We start from the raw sequence: 21640 nt of genomic DNA, 5'->3' as shown, positions 1-21640 counted from the left end.
GCTATAATATATCAGTGTGGGTACAGCAAGGGCATGTTCAAGCGCCTTCACTTTCATATAGATTGCGGCACATATTCTGCAAAGAAATCTATGTCCATTTGTTTTCAATGGGAATTCATGTCGCTGTTCATACAGGTGCGAATTTAAAAATCCATGTCGATAAGTGACATGCCACTTATTGAAGCGGACACCGTGGCGGACTACAACACTCAGAGCAGCTGCTTAATCCAAGTGTGGATGTGCCACATGTGAACTGCAAATCTGTTCGATGCATATTTTTCATATAGAAAACCAGCTGTCTGACACGATAGTGACTGCAAACAAGATGGTCCTAAGCTGATAAACATTTGAACATGTGGATGTCGGCTTGTACTTGGGAGGTACCTCCGTTCTGCACGCAAAAATAAATGGGGATTCTGTAGGATCTGTGCATTTTTTATTCCCCCTAGTTTACCATGTTTATTCCTTAATGCAAATAATCAGTGAAAATGGATTTTCTCCAGAATCAGGACAAATATTTTTTGGTGTTACTGCTTGTCTTTCACAGGTACGTATGTTGATTTATTAGCTCGTGTAAGCCCTTTGTAGTTTTAAAGGGGTTGTCAAAACCCTTACCGACACTGCCCTGGTCTCCCACTCGTGTTTGCTCAACCGGCTCCATCGATGACCCGTCCAGACAACATCGGACTGCTACAGCCCGCCACGGGCTGTTGCGATGACTTATTGACACCGTTAGTGATTACATGTCGACGCATCATCGCTGGAGTCGGTGATCAGAGACTGGTAAAACAGGAGAGTACTACGGTGAACTCTGCGTTGTGCCGTCCTTCTGTGATTTCTACTGGGAAATGTATAAATGAATTGCCGTGTGGATGTTAGCAGTTGAGGGTGTGTCCCCTACACACTTTGATGCTGGGTTCTCACATTTCGGCTTCAGTGCATTATTATAACTTATTTGTCGTGGCAGCAGAACATCAGAGTTTTGCCATATAATTCTGATAAACTACACCAAAAAGTGCACCGCAGACAACATGTGAACACAGCTTGATGCTGTCCAATCGGAACAGGGACACACTCCTTTAACAAGGGGGATGGTAACCCAGTTGCCAATTTGTTCATAGATATTCAAGTGAAATGGTAGTACAGGACAAGACGCATTAATGATTGATTCATTACAAGATGCATTTCTATTTGTGTTAAAAAATAAGATGTATTATACTTTCTTTCAAAAGCATCAGGTGCTTCCATTCATTCCCAGCACTGCAGTGTGGATTAGTCAGGTAGCTGCTTGTAAAGGACATTTGTCTGTCTGTAGTTTATATTCACTAGTCCATAGTCTATGGCAGGATTCAGCAACCTTCAGCACCTCACCTGCTGTGAAACTACAACTCCCAGCATGCACACTTGCTCGGCTGTTTTTGTAAGGCCCCTTTCACACGAGCAAGTTTTTCAAGTGGGTGCAATGCGTGACGTGAACGCATAGCACTCGCACTGAATCCTGACCCATTCATTTCAACGGGTCTGTGTACGTGAGCGTTGTTTTTCGCGCCTCAGTTCTGCGTTGTGTGAAAATCCCAGCCTGTTTTTTCACGCAGCCCTGGCCCCAAAGAAGTGAATTGGGCTGCATGAAAACCGCATTGCATCCGGAAGCAGGTGTGATGCATTTTTCACTGATGGTTGCTAGGGGATGTTGTTTGTAAACCTTCCGTTTTTTATCACGCGCGTGAAAAATGCATCAAAACGCATTGCACCCGCGCAGAAAAAGCTGAATGCAATCGCAGACAAAACTGACTGAACTTGCTTGCAAAATGGTGAGAGTTTTACTGAACGCATCTGGACCTAATCCGTCACGCTCGTGTGAAAGGGGCCTAACTCCCAAAGAAGTGAAAGGAGGATTCTGGGAGTTGTAGTTTCAGAACAGCTGTAGTGCCGAAGGTTGCTGATCCCTGGTCTATGGCGAGTGCTTTACACCACCACTACGGCCATCTGGGGCCAAGGCTAATAATGTAGTCGCTCCTGTAACTCTTGTCTGCTAAATCTCGTCTCAAGCTGAATTTTAATTACCGAGATACAGACTGTCTGGAAAGTCACTATAAAGTGTCAATGCAGGTGGTTTGGGTGAAATGTCTTCAGTGTTGAGCTTTCGATTGCACTTGTTATGCATCTGTCATTTTAAACAGAACGTGTACTCCCTAGCCTTCTAGCTGTAAACCAGGGCTTGCAGGAATCTGTGATCGGCCGGGTAGTTGTCTTTCCTGTCGACAAATCGGCATCATATCCATGTCTGCCATAGACAGATTCACAGTGACTCAGAAAATCCATATCTGGAAGTGGCATTACTGCTGTGAATTGGCGTCATTGTGATTCACTGGAAGTCATCCATGGCTTTTCCATGTGCAATCCGTGGCAATAATGAACGTCCTGTGGATTATTATATTATTTTTTTCCCTAGAACAATTGAAGGGGTTATAAACTCGTGCAGATACATTGCCTGTTGGCTGGAATTTTGGGTTGAGCGTTAAAACGGTGTCAACGATATACTGCGGTATTAAGAAACGGCGATATCGTCGTTTCCAAATAACCGCGGTATTTGACGTCATATGCGTGCTGACCGCCCCTGCATCGTGCATATGCGTACCATACATGTTACGTCCTGCAGCGGCCGCCCCCTCCTCGGTCCCATATTAAAGTCTCCGCCCACTGGCCGAGCACAGGAGTGAGGCGCACAAAGTCAGTCAGCAGTCCGTGTCCAAGCCAAAGTGGGGGGAAGAGGAGTGAGACCCTAACGGCCCGGAGGTCATAAATAAAGGTTATACTGTCTGTCTATGTCTTCTACGGCCATGGCCCTGCCTGCAAGCTGCTCTGCACATGGTGATGGCACTTGATAAACTATAATGTCTCCCTGTTGTCTCCATACAGGAGCAACAAGAAGACATTACTGTATGGGGGCCACAAGACATTATTATACTGATGGTGGAGGGGTTACAAATTGTTGTCCCATACAGTATGTGTCCTGGTGGCCCCATGCAGTATAGTGACTCTTGTGGTCCACTGCCTGTTGAGCGGCCAGCCCATATAGTATATAACGTCACCTTGTGGCTGCCCCCATACAATATATAACATCTCCTTGTGGCCCCGCTGCCTGCCCATACAGTATATAATGTCTCCTTGTGGCCCCGCTGCCTGCCCATACAGCATATAATATCTCCTTGTGGTCCCCATACAGTATAATATGTCCTTGTGGCCCTCCTATAGTATAATATCTCGTAGCTGCCCCCATACAGTATAACGTCTCCTTGTGGCCCCAAGTGTTTTTTTCTTCTTCTAAATGGGTATTTATTGCGATATATATCATCTCGATAAATTTCTTAATATCGTTATTGTGGGAATATTTTTGATATCGCCCAACCCTAATTTGGATCGTGCTAGGTCTTTTCTTTTTGTCTGTGAGAAGGACATATAGGGCTAGTTTCAGACCAGCATGTTCAGTCTGAAACTTGCTCCATGTGGGAGCGTTATTTCATGACCTGAACTCTGCTCCTGTGATAGGACCTCACGCAGTATAGTCATTTATAATGCTGTGTGTCCCTGCCTGACATTAGCTGTAATGAACTGTACTCGGTCAGTACAATTCAGTACAGCCAATATCGGGCAGGGACACACAGCATTATAAATGACTATACTGTGTGAGGTCCTATCACTGGAGCAGAGTTCAGGTCATGAAATAATGATCCCACATGGGGCAAGTTTTCCACAGTGAACATGCTTGTCTGAACCTAGCTTTAGTAAGTTTTGAGTTTTCATCTCCGTTGATGTTTTTTTTTCTTTCCTTCCTCTAATTAATTAGGTTTCACCTGATGATAGAAATGCTCTTTGGGCAATGATAACATTTTATGGTGGTGACTGTCAGCTGAGTCTCAATAAGAAGTGCACTCATCTAATTGTTCCTGAGCCAAAAGGGGTAAGAGCCATCTGACATTTTAGAATTTTGATCCATCTATATGTAGATCAAATTTTTTACGTTGCGGTGTGATTCTCCTTTTTACAGACCAAGTATGAATATGCCTATCAACGAGGGAACATAAAAATTGTTACCCCTGACTGGGTGGTAGACTGCGTATCTGAGAAGACCAAGAAAGATGAAGAAGTTTTTCACCCACGTCTTATAGTCTATGAGGAGGAGGAGGAGGAAGAGGAAGAAGACGAGGAGGAGGAGGAAGATGAGGAAGAAAGGGACTCCCAAAATGCAAGTGCTGATGAAGATAGATACTCCTCCAAATCTAGTCCAGTTACATCACGGGAGGGATCTCCTTTGCCTAATCAAGAGTCTTCACCAAAGCGCATCACTGCACAAAAGGTTAAAGAGGAGCTGATGTTCGATGACTCTGATGACTCTTCATCGGAAAAGCAAGAGAGAAATTTGAACTGGACCCCAGCGGAGATGCCGCAGATGAGTACAGCAAAGAGAAGACTGCCTCAGGGCAAGGATTCTGGGCTGATTAATTTATGTGCTAATGTTCCACCAGTACCAGGGAGTATTTTGCCACCTGAAGCCCGAAGTGGTTTGCTCTCATCGGTGCCTGGAACCGCAGGTTCAGAAAGGCCAGATATTATGGCTTTTCGCAGTCCAGCAACAAGGACACTTCGAAACATCACAAATAGCGCTGATATACAGCAGATTAATAGACCTTCAAATGTTGCCCACGTAAGTAGTGTTGATGGTTGTCATTTGCTTGTTTAAAAATGTTGTCCCTTGAAGACGGTCCCTGGAGAAGAAGAAGGCTTTGTCTGGCCATTCGTTTTCCTTGGAAAACATTGGAAATGTAACATAACATGTTAACCATTTAAGTGAATTGCTGTCCATGTAATTGGTAGATGGACTGGGGGGGATTTATGATATATACTGTATGTTCCATATTCCATAAATATAGTATTTCAGTTGTTAATACCCCTTTAAGTATTTTATCTTTGGCCCTTGGAATGGGTTTAGGCCAGAAAAGGTTGTGCACCCCCTGCTTTAAAGGGAATCTGTTACCACAATATTGGACCGTCATCTGCATGAGTAGAAGTAGTGAGGACGTGAGTCCAGATCATTCAAAGCTGTGCTGAACTTAATTGTCAGGACTTCTGAGTGCATGCACAGGAGTCCTCTCCAATATGTTAGTAAAGCACAGTCTGATATAAAATAAATGGAGCTGCACTGCGCGTGCTTATCCTGCCGCTCCATTAAAGGGGTTCTGCACTTTCATTTAACTGATGATCTATCCTCTGGATAGATCATCAGCTTCTGATCGGCGGGGGTCCGACACCCGGGACCCCCGCCGATCAGCTGTTTGAGAAGGCAGCGGCGCTCCAGCAGCGCCGCTGCCTTCTCACTGTTTACCGCCGGGCCGCCCGCCCACTGACGTCACGACGGAGCTTAGCCGCGCCCACTCTAGTTGCTACAAGTCGTGACGTCAGTGGGCGGGCGGCCCGGCGGTAAACAGTGAGAAGGCCGCGGTGCTGCTGGAGCGCTGCTGCCTTCTCAAACAGCTGATCAGCGGGGGTCACGGGTGTCGGACCCCCGCCGATCAGAAGCTGATGATCTATCCAGAGGATAGATCATCAGTTAAATGAAAGTGCAGAACCCCTTTAAATATATAAGGGTCAGGTGCTTATTCCCTTTCCTGTGGATAGAGGAAACATTCATTTTGTGGCACCCTCCACAAAATATTTTTTGTTGGCATCCTATTGGCTTCTTTATTGTCAGAAAACTGTTTATTTTCTAGTTTATGGTCAGTATAGTAGCAGAGGCGGTGCCATGTTATAACATTTTGAGTGTAAAGAGGGCTGATTATTGTCTTCTACATTGGCACACCTTGATATCACTTAGGGTACTTTCACACTTGTGGCAGAGTCATCGGGCAATCTGCATGCAAACGGACAGCATTTGTAGACTGATGCGGATCAGTCTCACAAATGCATTGCAAGAACGGATCCATCTGTCCGTTAGTCATGCCGCCAAATTGATCCGTTACTATTGTTTTAACATTTTTAAAGCTTTGCGCATGCGCAGATCGGAAGGATAGATCCGGCATTGCCGTTTTTTTTTATGCTGGATTTTTTTTATGCTGCAAGTGCGGCATGCTGCGGTATTTATCTCCGTCCTGAAAAGTCAAAAGGACTGGACTGAAGACATCCTGAACGGATTGTTCTCCATTCAGAATGCATTAGCATAAAACCGATCAGTTCTTTTCCAGTACTGAGCCCCTAGGATGAAAGTCTATGCCGGAAAAGAAAAACGCTAGTGTGAAAGTTAGGGATCGACCGATATTGATTTTTTAGGGCCGATACCGATAATTTGTGAACTTTCAGGCCGATAGCCGATAATTTATACCGATATTCTGGGAATTTTCATTTTTGAAAAAAAAAAAAAATTCCCACAAATCTGCTGAAAATTAATGTTTATTGTTAATGTGTATTTTTATTTTTTTTGTAAATCTTTCTTTTTCATTTATATTTAATATTTTGGTGTTTTTTATTTTTATTACTTTTTTTTTTTTTTTAAACTAACTTTTAGCCCCCTTAGGGACTAGAACCCTTGTCCTATTCACCCTGATAGAGCTCTATCAGGGTGAATAGGAGCACACAGCAGCATGGAGCTTACCATGACAGCCAGGGCTTCAATAGCGTCCTGGCTGCCATGGTAACCGATCGGAGCCCCAGCATTACACTGCTGGGGCTCCGATCGGAGGAGCAGGGGAGAGGGGATCCTGTGGGGGGGCGCACTGCGACTGGGGTGGGGGGGGGAGCGCACCACTGCTTAATACTGGGGGGGAGGGGGGCGCACTGCGCCACCAATGTCTGATACTGGGGGGCTTGGGGGGGGGCGCACTGCGCCACCAATGAAGCTTAATCTCTAATTTATTCATATACAGGAGGCGGGAGCTGGCTGCAGGATCACATAGCCGGCTCCCGACCTCTATGAGCTGTAGCTGCGATCCGCGGCACCTGAGGAGTTAACTACCGCAGATCGCAGCTACAGCTCATAGAGGTCGGGAGCCGGCTATGTGATCCTGCAGCTCCCGCCTCCTGTATATGAATTAATGTGAGATTAAGCTTCATTGGTGGCGCAGTGGCCATAGCTCCTCCCCTCCTCTTGTCCCCTGTCCTCCCATTGGCTGGAGCGGCAGCAGCAGCACAGGGGGAGGAGACACTGCTCCTTCTCCCCTGTGCTGCTGCTGAGGGAGCACGGAGAGCGCTGACAGCAGCGCGATCTGTGTTCCCAGGACGTTATCGGAATATCGGCAAAATAAATGCCGATACCGATAACGTTCAAAATCCTGAATATCGGCCGATAATATCGGTAAATCCGATAATCGGTCGATCCCTAGTGAAAGTACCCTAACCTCCTCTTCTTTGGAGACACCCATGTAAAAAGATGAGGAAAATTTATATTTATTTTTCTAGCAACCTAGATACTACTTCTGTGGATAAGAATAATGTGAATGTGTATGTATCTCAGCATGCTTCCCTTCAACTTCTTTTTATTGATTTTTATTTTTATTTATTTTTTTCCCTTTTTTAGCTTTTACAAACACTTTCTGCTTCCACCAAAAATTTAGAACAGCAAGGCAGCCATCCCCAGCAAGGACATCCAAACTCAGTCTTGTTTAATCAAATGAAATCCTTACCACAGGAGGCTCAGCAAATGTTACAGCAGCAGCCTTCCCACCAGACCCAGCAGCAGCAGCAGCAGCAACACCATCCTCTTGTGCAGCTTCAGCCTCAACAACTTATGCAGTTGCAGCAACAACAAATCACCCAACAAGCTTTTCCGCAGCATCAGTTTTCACAAGTGAACCAACAGCACCATTTCACCCAGCTGCCGTTCTCACAGCAGCAGATACTTCGCCCACAGCAGCAAACCATGCAACACTTCCAGCAGCAGCATGCACTTCAGCAGCAACTCCAACAGCTTCAGCAGCAGCAGCACCTTCAGCAGCAACAGACACTACAGCAAACCCTTCAGCAGCAGAATATACAACAAATCCTTCAGCGGCAGCAAACGCCCGCACAGCAACAGACGCTACAGCAGCAGCAGCAGCAAACAATTCAGACATCTATACAGCAGCAGCAGAACATACAGAAAACCCTTCAGCCCAATATACAGCAGCAGACCCTTCCGCAACAAAATCCAGGCTTGCAGCAGAACCTTCAACAAAGCATTCAGCAGCTTCAGCAACAGCAGATACAACATTTAACATTGCAGCAAAAGCAGCAGCTACAGCAGCATGCTCTTCAGCAACAGCAAATTCAGCCTCACCCACAATTACACACACTGCAGCAGCAGCAAATCCAGACCCAGACTCTGCAACAACAGCAAATTCAGCCGCAGACAATTCAGCAGCAGATTCAGCCAACATCCATACAACAACAGCAACATCAAATGCAGGCACAATCTCTTCAGCAGCAGCAAATCCAAGCACAGTCACTACAGCAGCAGCAAATCCAGACACAGACCCAGCAGCATCATGTACAACCACAGGCCCTTCAACAGCAACATCAAGTACAGGCACAGACACTTCAGCAACACCAAATGCAACCGCATAATATTCAGATTCAACATCAAATTCAGAATGCGACTCATCAACAGCATCAGATCCCATCGCAAATGATACAACAGCAAACTCTCACTCAGCAACAACAGCAGACTCTTCAGCTTCAGCAGCAGCAAATGAAACAGCAGCAAATCCAACAGCAAACTCTGCTTCAACAGCAGCAAATTCAGCAGCAGCAGCAGCAGATTCAACAAGTTGGTCTTCAGCAGCAACAAATGCCGCAATCCCAGCCGTCTCAGATTCAGCAACCATCTCTACAACAGTCACAAGTGACAATGCAACAGTCACAGGTTCAACAGGCAACCCTTCAGCAGCCTCCACTCCAAGCCCAACAGACGCAGCAGCAAAAACACAACCTTCAGCAGATACAACAACAAATCCAACAGCAGCACCTTCAGCGCTTACAGCAGCGACAAATGCAAAATCAGACACAGCAGCAACTGGGACAAATACAGCAGGTACCGGCACAAACACCCAGTCAACAGCCACCGCAATCGCAGCAGCTTCATGGACATGACCCTTCACTGGAGAGTAAGTTTATTAAGTCTTTTTCTGTAATTGTTAGTAAAAATGATTCTCCTGTTATTCATACCTGCCTGCAGAGGTCCACCATAGATAACATGTATATAGCCATCATAATCGCTAATTACTTATAATGTTGAATTAAAGGAAACCTGTCACCATGATTTTGCGCATAGAGCTGGGGACATGGGCTGCTAGATGGCCACTAGCACATCTGCAGTACCCAGGTCCCATAGCTCTCTGCGCTTTTATTGTGTTAAAAACAGTTTTGAGTGATATGCAAATTACCTGATATGAGTCCTGTATCCGGAGATGAGTCAAGCGGAAAGGAGCCCAGCACCGCCCCGCATCCTCCGAATCTCCTCCTTGCTGGGTGACGTCACGGAGCTGGAGCGCCGAAATCTCGCGATGCGCGAGCTAGCGCATGCGCAGTGTCGGCATCATGTTCATTCCCTGTGCTGGCATCAGCACAGGGAACGAACTACGCATGCGCTAGCTCGTGCATCGCGAGATTTCGGCGCTCCAGCTCTCTGACGTCACCCAGCAAGGAGGAGATTCGGAGGACGCGGGGCGGTGCTGGGCTCCTTTCCGCTTGACTCATCTCTGGATACAGGATTTATATCGGGTAATTTGCATATCAATCAAAACTGTTTTTTAACACAATAAAAGCGCAGAGAGCTATGGGACCTGGGTACTGCAGATGTGCTAGTGGCCATCTAGCAGCCCATGTCCCCAGCTCTATGCGCAAAATCATGGTGACAGGTTTCCTTTAAGGGCCCTTTCACACTTGCGTTGCCGGAATTACACGCCGGATCCGGAAAAACGCAAGTGTACTGAAAGCATTTGAAGACGGAGCCGTCTTCAAAATGCGTTCAGTATTACTATGGCACCCAGGACGCTATTAAAGTCCTGGTTGCCATAGTAGGAGCGGGGGAGCGGTATACTTACAGTCCGTGGTGGCTCCCGGGGCGCTCCAGAATGACGTCAGAGCGCCCCGTGCGCATGGATGACGTGTTCCATGTGATCACGTGATCCATGCGCTTGGGGCGCCCTGACGTCACTCTGGAGTGCCCGGGGAGCCGCACGGACTGTAAGTATGCTGCTCCCCACTACACTTTACCATGGCTGCCAGGACTTTAGCGTCCCGGCAGCCATGGTAACCACTCTAAAAAAGCTAAACGTCGGATCCGGCAATGCGCCGAAACGACGTTTAGCTTAAGGCCGGATCCGGATCAATGCCTTTCAATGGGCATTAATTCCGGATCCGGCCTTGCGGCAAGTCTTCAGGATTTTTGGCCGGAGCAAAAAGCGCAGCATGCTGCAGTATTTTCTTTGGCCAAAAAAACGTTCCGTTCCGGAACTGAAGACATCCTGATGCATCCTGAACGGATTTCTCTCCATTCAGAATGCATTAGGATAAAATTGATCAGGATTCTTCCGGCATAGAGCCCCGACGACGGAACTCTATGCCGGATCCGGACAACGCAAGTGTGAAAAAGCCCTTAAGCCGAAGACTGTATTTAACAGGGCTGTCTTAAAAACGTCCTAAGAAGGGCAGTATTGGAAGCGCACATCCTTTATGTGTTGTGCGCATATTCAGTACTGCAGGGATCTGTGTGCTGTATAGCAGCTGCAATGTATGGAAGGTAAATGTTAAAGAAATGGAGTACAGACTCTCCTCCAGAGACCAGCAAGTGACAGGAGAGATGCATACAGAGCTTGACGTGTTTGTGTAGTGGTGCTGTCCCATCTTATTTAGGCCTCTAGAGGCGCAAAGGAATCCTTATTGTGTGTCCAACATGTAATGATAATGAAATGACTCTGCTTATATTGGCCCAGTCTCCACAGCAAAGCGGACAAGTGACTTGCAGAACTTGGGAAATGTCAGCTTTTTGTCTGATTACTGTCTTGTGATGACACATTTCCTTTGATTTGATCTTTCAGTTCCTGAAGACTACTTTTTGATGGGTTGTGTGTTTGCAATTGCCGATTATCCAGAACAAATGTCTGATAAACAACTGTTGGCAACCTGGAAACGGGTAGGTTTCATGTGATCCTTCGAATTCTCGTCTCTGGTTTTACCAGTTTGTGATAGTATGCCCTATTTTTATTATTTGTTTTTGCAGTGCTCATCTTTTGCACCCGTTTTCTAACTTTTTCCTGTTTGAGACCAGGCAGCACACAGATTATTGTTACATTGAATTTAAAGGGGTTTCCCACCAATATGAAGTATAGAACAGCCACTAAGATATATCACAACTTAGAGCTTGTGTGACTTCAGTAAGTGGCATTTATCATGTAGAGAAAGTTAATACAAGCCACTTACTAATATATTGTTATTATCCATATTGCTTACTTTGCTGGCTGGATTCCTTTTCCATTAAATTATACACTGCTCATATCCATTTTTACGACCACCCTGCAATCCAGCAGCGATGGCTGTACTTGAACACTGTAGGAAAAAGTGCCAGGTTCTCTGGTGGCCGGGACCATGGGACTTCACATAGGTTGGTGCTTTTTGTTCTATAGTGTTCAAGCACGGCCACCGCTGCTGGATTCCAGGGTGGTTGTAACCATGGAAACGAGCAGTGTATAATGTGATGGGAAAAGGAATCCAGCCAGCAAAGGGGGCAATATGGACGATCACAATACATTAGTAAGTGGCTTGTATCAACTTTCTCTACAAGATAAATGCTACTTGCTGAAGTGAGACAACCCATTTAATGCCCAACTGATCCCTAGAACAGCCTGTTCTCTGCACAGTTCATCTCCTTACCAGGTATTGTGCAGAAAACTGGCCTCACTGCATTAATCAGTAGATCTGCTGGGCAGGTGGCTTTACTTAGGCTACTTTCACACTTGCGGCAGAGGGATCCGGCAAGCAGTTCCGTCGCCGGAACTGCTTGTCCGATCTGTCAAAACGTATGGCAACTGATGGCATTTGTAAGACTGATCAGGATCCTGATCCGTCTTACAAATGCATTGAAATGCCGGATCCGTCTTTCCAGTGTCATCCGGAAGGACTGATCCGGCACTAATACATTCCTATGGGAAAAAATGCCGTTCTGGCATTCCGACAAGTCTTCCGTTTTTTTGGCCGGAGATAAAACCATAGCATGCTGCGGTATTGTCTCCATCCTGAAAAGTCAAAAAGACTGAACTGAAGACATCCTGAACGGATTACTCTCCATTCAGAATGCATTAGGATACAACGGATCAGTTCTTTTCCGGTATAGAGCCCCTAGAAAAACGCTAGTGTGAAAGTGCCCTTACACTGCAGCTGCTTTATTCTAATGATCTGTAGGATTCCCCAAAAGCAGACCGCCATTCTAGTGATATGCCATCACTTGAACTTAAAAACCTTTAACATAATTCCTCATGCAACTGTATTTTCAGAAAATCTCATGTGCACTCTTGGGCGTTAGATAAAACTCAAGATATTTCTATTGCTCAACTAGGTTTTTCCAGAAGAATACTTTTAGAACACACTGCAGTAAGAGAGGCTTGTAGACTGTAGAAATATAAATCAGCCAAAATAAAGTGCGACTCTTCCCATTGATGATTATCTTCAAACAGCCAACTAGGGATGACAAGTGCTGTTGCCAGGTCCTTTAAGAGTCATCACATATATGATTACTGTTACTAACCTGATTTTCCAGAGTATATCTTTATATCCGTTTTGTTATATTTTTTTCTGTACCATTCCCAAAGATAATACAAACGCATGGCGGTACCGTGGACCCCACACTCACAAGTCGCTGTACACATCTTCTGTGTGAGAGCCAAGTCAGTAGCATGTATACCCAGGTAGGTTTTAATGTAACTGATCACTTGCAAGCAGAATCTTACCATTTGGATAGCTGCCTTACGTCACGTGTCTAGAGATTTCCGGTGTGAGAAGTTGTGCTACTTAAAGTTGCTCCATAAAAAAGAAACGCTAAACCGAGGATCAGCAACCTTTGGCGCACTCTCTGCTGTGAAACTACAACTCCCAGCATGCACACTTAAACTCGGCTGTTGTTGTAACTCCTGTAGAAGTGAAAGGAGGATTATGGGAGCTGTAGTTTCAGAACGGCAGGAGAAGGTGCTCCTGCAGCAGCAGCCAGTTGTCTTACAGAGAGACACAGAACAGTGAGAAGGGTGGGGGGCAATTTTGCGGAACGGGTGTGCACCCATTCATTTTAATGGGACCGCAAAAGATGCGAACAGCACACAGATTGAGCATGTCCTATTCTTATCCGCAATAGGCATTTTCTATTATATTTGCGGCCATGTGCGGTATGCAAATTGTGGAAAGCACACGGGCCGGTATCTGTGTTTTGCGGATCTGCAACACACTACGATCGTGTGAATGTGCCATTAATTGTAGGTTCTAAGGAAAGGGAAGACGAATCATGGGAGTTCTGTGAGGTTTGTTTGTTTTCGTTTTCTGTGTTTAGTGCAATTTTATATGGAAACTTAGACTTCTTGAAAAATAAAGTTTTTGTATGGTTTGGGGCCATTGTATGGCCACTTATAATCTACTTATTCTTTGCTCATGATTCTGTGTATATATAGGCAATGAAGGAAAGAAAGCGTTGCATCACAGCTCACTGGCTGAACACAGTCTTGAAGAAGAAAAAAATGGTACCTCCTCATCGAGCTCTACATTTCCCTGTCGCATTTCCACCGGGAGGAAAGCCATGTTCTCAGCATGTAAGGAAACCAAATGCCCAGTATCATGTATTTAGTAAAGTTCAAAGATGACCTTTCATGGGTCCGAACATTGTAAGATAACTATCTGGACATGTAGAGCAGCGCCCAGGGATCTCACTGCACTTACTATTATTCCTGGGTGCTGCTCTATTCGCCCACTGTGGCCCCGTTACCGTCTCCCGCGCTGTATGGTAATTGCTACTATCGGTTCACCAGGGGGGAGTCTGCCCTATTTCTCCCTGGGCGTTCCTTGTCCCAGGAAAAATAGTAAGTGCAGTGAGATCCCTGGGCACCGCTCTACATGTCCAGATAGTTATCTTGCAATGTTCGGACCCTTGAAAGGTCCTTTTAAAAGGGTTTTCCAAGATTTTACCAGTATCTGATCGGTGGGGGTCCGACCTCTGGGCCCCCCCACTGATCAGCTTTTTGAAAAGGCAGCGGCGCTTTTGTTAGCGTTGCGGCCTTCTAAGAGCTTCCCAAGCATAGCACCATACATTGTATGGCTCAGAGATCGGCAACCTTCGGCACTCCAGCTGCTGTGAAACTATAGCTCCCAGCATGCACACATTCTGGGCTTCCGTCACAGAGTTCATTAAAGGAAAATGCTCACGGGGATTTTGTGTATAGAGCTGAGGACATGGGTTTCTAGATTGCCGCTAGCAAATCCGCAATACCCAGTCCCCATAGCTCTGTGTGCTTTTATTGTGTTAAAAAATAAAATAAAAAAAGATTTGATACAAATGCAAATTAACCTGAGATGAGTCCTGTATGTGAGATGAGTCAGGGACAGGACTCTTCTCAGGTTAATTTGCATTTGTATCAAATCGTATTTTTTACACAATAAAAGCACACAGAGCTATGGGGACTGGGTATTGCGGATGTGCTAGCGGCCATCTAGCAACCCATGTCCTCAGCTCTATACACAAAATCCCGGTGACCGGTTTCCTTTAATGAACTCTGTGACAGAGGCCCGGAATAGAGCCTCCAACGCAGATGTGAACATACCCTAAAGGGGTTGAAACATTTGTCAGATCCTAAAGTTAGTTTAATCCGTATTTCTTTCCAGATCATTTCTGTAACTGGTTTTGTTGATAGCGATAGAGATGATCTAAAGCTAATGGCGTACCTGGCGGGTGCGAAGTACACGGGATATCTATGTCGTAGCAACACAGTTCTCATCTGCAAAGAGTAAGTCAGATTATCGTCCTCACCTGGGTGCTATTATTTTTCAAATACATTAACATAAACTGTATATTCCATTAGATTTACATCATTGGAATGTAATGAGTTTGCATTGACCTTTATAAAAGGCTATATATGCACCTTTTTGTATTGCATTTTACTAATTTTTGGCTAATAATCATATGTTCAATTGGCCTTTATAAAGAAAATACTGAGCCGTTCTTTCACAAAGGGTTAACTGTCTAGCTGTGTGATTCGTACTTTTTACTTTCACTTTGTGCCGGTTATTTAATAATTTTTATTCCGGTTATTTAACACTTTTTTTAAGCCACATTCTTATCAGTAAGATGAGAACTGAGCTATAATGAGTGCTTATAATGTCAGATTGTAGAGATAAGGAGCCCGTCAGATTAGCTGGCTGACGGAACAGAGAAAATTCAGATCCCTCTATTACAGCATCTCAGTTCTGTACGGAGAAAAAGGTTCCATATTTGTAATAAAGACCAATTAAAAAAAATGATTTTTAGCTCAAAATGAGTACAATGCAGTAATAAGGAATTGCCCCAAAGGTGTACATAGCCTTTAAATCTGTAACATTTGTTTAATGTGTATTAGGCCTACAGGTATGAAGTATGAGAAAGCCAAAGAATGGAGGATACCCTGTGTCAATGCACTGTGGCTCTGTGACATTCTTCTCGGAAACTTTGAGGCTTTGCGACAAATCCAGAACAGCCGGTACACAATGTTTAACTTGCAGGATCCATTGGCTCCTTCATCGCATATGGTGTCCGATCTGCTTGGTAAGATATGACGAGAGTTCTTGTGACTGTAATCTGAGGCTGGGCTTTTTAATAGAAAGGTTATTAGGGCGCTGCTTTGTATTGAAAATGAACAGACGTATAATAGTGATATGTGCAAGACACAAACGTCTATCGGTAGAGGGCTTCCAGTCTTTAGTTGCTTAATGAAAAGGAACACTTTTCACATCTTTGGTCCAGTGTTCATGATGTTTTGTGTTTTCTAGATGCATGGAGAGTTCCTTTAAAAGTATCTTCAGAAGTGCTAATGGTAGGCTTTACTCCATTTTTCCTAATTTTAATGTTTTGTATCGCATGTAATGTAATGAGCGTTCTTCAATGAGCTAGTCGTAATATATTTATGTATTTCCTGTAGAGTATAAGAATTCCTCTGAAGCCTAAACAGAACGAACCTGTAATTCAACCGAAACGACCCAGGTATACGATTAGCCTAAAGGATTAATTCTCTGTGATTGCAAATATCAATTATTCTTACAATATTTTAGTTTGTGGCCGTTTTAAGGGTTATTTCTCCAGCCCATTCAGGGCAACACGTTTGGCAGGCTTTTCCCTGGCCATCAGGACTGAAACTGGTTTCTTGTTTGGGTCAATGAGGAGTAAATATATAATTCCCCTCAAGGCCATTTAAGGGGTATATATCAGAATATCCATCTGATGATGTGCCCTGAGTTAAAAGGGCGTTCCAGGATTTAATAACTGATTACCTATCCTCTGTATAGGTCATCAGTATCTGATCGGTGGGGGTCCGACACCCGGGACCCCCACTGATCAGTTGTTTGAGAACTTACTGGCTGCTGCCTTCTCACAGCTTACTAAGCACAGCGCAGTGCATTGTATAGCCGCTGGGCTTGGTATCGTGCTCAGCCCTGTTCCCTTGAATGAGCTGCGCCTAGGCCACGTGACTGATGAACATGTCGTCACTGGCCTAGGAGGAACAGAAACAATGTAGCACATCCTCCTCGGCTGTTACTATAAATTAGGCCTCCCTGGTTACTACATCAGACAGGTATTCCGATCTTGGCCTTGAATTAATAATTTTCAGTCCTGTAGTTTCTATTGGATGCATTACCCATTGATGCACCCTTAGGAGGACATGCATGTGTGGTGATACCTCTCCGCCCTGTATTCTTTGTCATGCTTGTTGGCTCCCTCTTCCCTTTAAAGGGGTTGTACAGTGCTACATTATTGATGACCTATGCTTAGGATAAGGTCATCAATATCAGATCGACAGGGGTCTTACTCCCAGCACCCCTGCAAATCAGCTGTTTGAAGAAGTGCTGCTTCCTTTTCAAAATGACCTGCTCTTGGTCTCCGTCATAGAGGCAGCACAGTGTAATCACAACTGCTCCATCCCATTCAACTGAATAGGACAAGCAGTTATAATTACACTGCACCACCACTGCAGAGGAGATGAGGCACATGCCGTTTTGAAGAGGAAGATCACCACTTCAAAACGGCATGTCCTTCAAACAGCTGATTGGCGGGGGTGCTGGGAGTCTGACCCCTGCTGATCTGATATTGATGACCTATCTTAAGGATGGTTAGAAACTCGCTGCACAGTAAGAATCAATGGGAAGTACAGGCCACACATTGCGGTTAGACCACATTGTTTTTTGCCGCAAAAACTGCAGCATGGTTTTACTAAACTATGGCACAAACTAGGAAGTACAACAACTGGAAGAGGGATAAAATGAGGGCAATTGTAATAGAAAGCCCTTATCTAACTTTGGTAAGTATTTTTAGAAAGCAACCCCTTTAACAGAATCCCTTAGTTCTTTTGCCATCTTGTAAAAACATGCAAGTATTGACTAGTATCCATAACACACAGCGAATGGTAGTGATCAATGCTGGATCTCTTCTATCTGCTTCCCTACACTCAGGTTCCAATACCGGAAATAGAAATTCAGTCCAGGTTGCTTTTTTTTGTTTTTAACTTTTTTTTTTCTGTTCTTCCCAGAATTGAAGACCTTCCTCCTCCAACTAAAAAACTGTCTCCTGATCAGACGCCTAATGTATTGTTCACTGGATTTGACCCAACTCAGGTGCAGCAGTATGTGAAGGTAAGATGATTGCCACACCGATGTCTGGCGGTCATAACAGATCTGAAGGATACATTATATCTTAGAGATTCTCCAATCTAAACAATGATGTAAATAGGATGCATGCTGTGATTTTTTATTATTTTTTATTTTTTTTTCTGAACTGCCCATGGGGTAATACCTTGAAACCGAGATATTAAAGGGGTTCTGCGCTTTGCTTAAACTGATGATCTATCCTCTGGATAGATCATCAGCTTCTGATCGGCGGGCATCTGACACCCGGGACCCCCGCTGATCAGCAGTTTGAGAAGGCAGCAGCGCTGCGGCCTTCTCACTGTTTACCGCAGGCCCAGTGACATCACGACTAGTATCAACTGGGCGGGGCTAAGCTCTGTTCACTTGAATGGATCTTAGCCCCGCCCAGGCCAGTTGATACTAGTCGTGACGTCACTGGGCCAGCGGTAAACAGTGAGAAGGCCGTGGCGCTGCTGCCTTCTCAAACAGCTGATCAGCAGGGGTCCCGGAGGATAGATCATCAGTTTAAACAAAGTGCAGAACCCCTTTAACATTATCTTCCAGATATTTGTGGCTGGCGAATCTCTAAATGATTAATTTAAAGGGGTTTTCTGAGCGTTTAATGCTGATCGCGTGTCATCAGTATCTGATCAATAGGGTTTTGACTCCCCTCTTTAACTGTTTTAAGAGGCCTCTTAGGACGGTGATTTTGCGTTCATTGGTCACACGGCCTAGGCTCAGCTCAGTCCTGCTCAAGTGAATGGGGCAGCTGCAACATCAAGCACAGCTGCTAACCAATGGACGGCGCTTTGCTGGGTTTCCCCATGAAGAGGCCGCTGCACTCAGTGGAGTGCCATGACCTCTTTGAATAGCTGATCAGGGGAGTCAGAACCCCAACAATCAGATAGTCATCACCTATCCTGAGGATAGGTCATTAGTATTAAACACCTGGAAAACACAATGGATGACTTGTAAGTTTTACATATGAAAATTAGTACCACCTATAAGCAATCCCCTCTTCTGTTTCATGGGTTCCGGTCCATTTTCCTGGGATGTAGGTGCTAGCACCACAAAGGCCTTTCTATGTAGGGGTCTAAATATGCCTGAAAATTTCATGTACTTCTTGCTCCAATTCAGAATTTGCATGTTTACTTTTTTCAGAAACTTTACATTCTTGGAGGAGAAGTGGTAGACTCTGCACAGAAGTGCACACATCTGATTGCCAGTAAAGTCACGAGGACTGTAAAATTTCTGACTGCTATCTCCGTGGCAAAGCATATAGTGACACCAGAGTGGCTTGATGAAAGCTTCAAATGCCAAAAATTTGTTGGTAAGTATAAAAGACAGTAGTAGGATTTAGCCAGAGGGTATTAAGTTGGGTAGTCTGAGTACCTGAGAAGTGGCGTTGGAAGCAGGAACTGGTCATTCTTACCCTTCTAGCTCCACAATTGCTGCTAGAGCTCTGACTACTGCTAATATTGCTGGCCTACTCACAAGTGAGAACATTTAATACTAGTGCACACAATCAGGCTCTCCGTATGTACGTGTAGATTCTGTAGCGTATATATTCCACTACTTACATGCGTTTTCCAGGAATAGCTAGCCTTTAAGTGATACCCACAGCTTGCCTATCCCATTAATAGAGTCATACTTACGTCCAGCCAGGCATGGGCATAGTCACCTGCTCCGCTGCAGCCAGAAGCAGTGCATCACTGCTGAAGCCATTCATTGGCTGCAGTGGAGCAGGTGACCATGCCAGGCTGGAGACGAGAAGATGGACACATGGGAGCCAGAGCACAGGACTGGAGCTGCGGTGGGCATATATGTATTAATCTTCAAATACTGACTGCAGGCATAACTTTAATGAGGACCTTTCACCAGTCCCGACATTACAATATAAGTACCTGGCAGTGTAGGGCACTTATTTATTTTTACCGATGGGCTGCTCGTTCCCCCCCACTGTGCCCTTTTTTCGGTTTTCCGCCCTGTATGCTAATCTACACCATCGGTACAGGGAGCCTTCTCCCTGGTGGTGAAGCAGTCCGCTGCGATTAGACAGCTTGCATCCAGGGAGACACCCCCTGAGAAACACAGCGGTCTCCTACTCCCTGTACCCATGGTATGGATTAGCATACAGAGTGGCAAAAGAGAACGGGGGCCACAGAGGGGGAACGTAGAAGCCCATCGGGGGAAAAAATAAGTGCGAGGACATGTCCTCAATATGCCCTACACTGCCAGTTACTTATATTGTAATGTCCGGACCGGTAAAAGGTGCTCTTAAATCACTTTAAGTCCGCCCATAGGATATAAACGTCCTATGGGTGGACCTCTATTTCTGAAAGCACGTTTTAAAACGTCCTTTCATAAATAGAAGCTGCACGCTAATCGTGCAGCTGCTGATCGGGTTGCCCGCTGTCAGTGACAGCAGGGCAACCCAGAGATAAGGCAGGGACAGTTCCCAGGTGTCCCTGCCTTCTAGATCGCTGCAGACACAGCGCTCACCGAGCGCTGTGTCTGCAGAGCAGGAAGCGCTATGCGCTTCCTGTTCCGGCCCGGCGGTCATGTGACCGCCGGGACCGGAGCGTGCAGGAACTGTGTGAGGTCTCTCACAGACCTCGATCAGCCCTGCACTGAGGCTGTACAGCTCAGTATTGCGCTGTACAGCCTCTCTGGGGGGTGCATTTCTTCTGTAACTGGGGCTACTATGTCAGCCCCAGTTACAGGAGAAATCAACAGTGAAATAGAAAAGAAAAAGTGAAGCAAATGTCCCCCAGAAGTCTTGTATGACCTTATGGGGGGACGAAAAGTGTAAAAAAACAAATAGAAAAAATAAAATAAAATAGACATATTTGGTATTGCCGCGTCCGTAAAAACCAGCTCTATAAAAATATCACATGAGCTAACCCCTCAGATGAACACCGTAAAAAAAAAAAAACTGTGTCAAAACAAGCAATTTTTGTCACCTTGCATCACAAAAGGTGCAACACCAAGTGATCAAAAACGCGTATGTCCCACAAAATGGTACCAATAAAACAGTCACCTCATCCCGCAAAAAATAAGCCCCTACATAAGAAAATCTCTCAAAAAATAAAACAATTATAGCTCTTAGAACATGGAGACACTAAAACATCATTTATTGGTTTCAAAAATGCTATTATTGTGTTAAAGTGAAACAAATAAAAAAAAGTATACATATTAGGTATTGCCGCGTCCGTAAAAACCAGCTCTATAAAAATATCACATGAGCTAACCCCTCAGATGAACACAGTAAAAAAAAACAAAAAAAAACTGTGTCAAAACAAGCAATTTTTGTCACCTTGCATCACAAAAGGTGCAACACCAAGTGATCAAAAACGCGTATGTCCCACAAAATGGTACCAATAAAACAGTCACCTCATCCCGCAAAAAATAAGCCCCTACATAAGAAAATCTCTCAAAAAATAAAACAATTATAGCTCTTAGAACATGGAGACACTAAAACATAATTTATTGGTTTCAAAAATGCTATTATTGTGTTAAAGTGAAACAAATAAAAAAAAGTATACATATTAGGTATTGCCGCGTCCGTAAAAACCAGCTCTATAAAAATATCACATGAGCTAACCCCTCAGATGAACACAGTAAAAAAAAAACAAAAAAAAACTGTGTCAAAACAAGCAATTTTTGTCACCTTGCATCACAAAAGGTGCAACACCAAGTGATCAAAAACGCGTATGTCCCACAAAATGGTACCAATAAAACAGTCACCTCATCCCGCAAAAAATGAGCC

General features: G+C 44.8%; 1 protein-coding gene across 1 annotated transcript in view; it reads left to right on the top strand.

Moving 5' to 3' along the window:
* Window positions 1-21640, top strand: part of LOC122939086 (PAX-interacting protein 1-like) — a 51607-nt gene that overhangs the window by 13888 nt on the left and 16079 nt on the right. The window contains exons 4-16 of the mRNA XM_044295059.1: window positions 484-547; window positions 3848-3961; window positions 4049-4705; window positions 7568-9131; window positions 11067-11161; window positions 12834-12929; window positions 13680-13817; window positions 14884-15005; window positions 15615-15799; window positions 16024-16067; window positions 16173-16234; window positions 17775-17877; window positions 19033-19201. Coding sequence (XP_044150994.1) covers window positions 484-547; window positions 3848-3961; window positions 4049-4705; window positions 7568-9131; window positions 11067-11161; window positions 12834-12929; window positions 13680-13817; window positions 14884-15005; window positions 15615-15799; window positions 16024-16067; window positions 16173-16234; window positions 17775-17877; window positions 19033-19201 — 3413 coding nt within the window. The remainder of the gene's footprint in view (window positions 1-483; window positions 548-3847; window positions 3962-4048; window positions 4706-7567; window positions 9132-11066; window positions 11162-12833; window positions 12930-13679; window positions 13818-14883; window positions 15006-15614; window positions 15800-16023; window positions 16068-16172; window positions 16235-17774; window positions 17878-19032; window positions 19202-21640) is intronic.

This window comes from Bufo gargarizans, chromosome 5 (assembly GCF_014858855.1).
Source record: "Bufo gargarizans isolate SCDJY-AF-19 chromosome 5, ASM1485885v1, whole genome shotgun sequence".
Taxonomy (NCBI): domain Eukaryota; kingdom Metazoa; phylum Chordata; class Amphibia; order Anura; family Bufonidae; genus Bufo; species Bufo gargarizans.
Note: the sequence above shows the minus strand (reverse complement) of the source record. Positions and strands in the feature narration are given on the sequence as shown.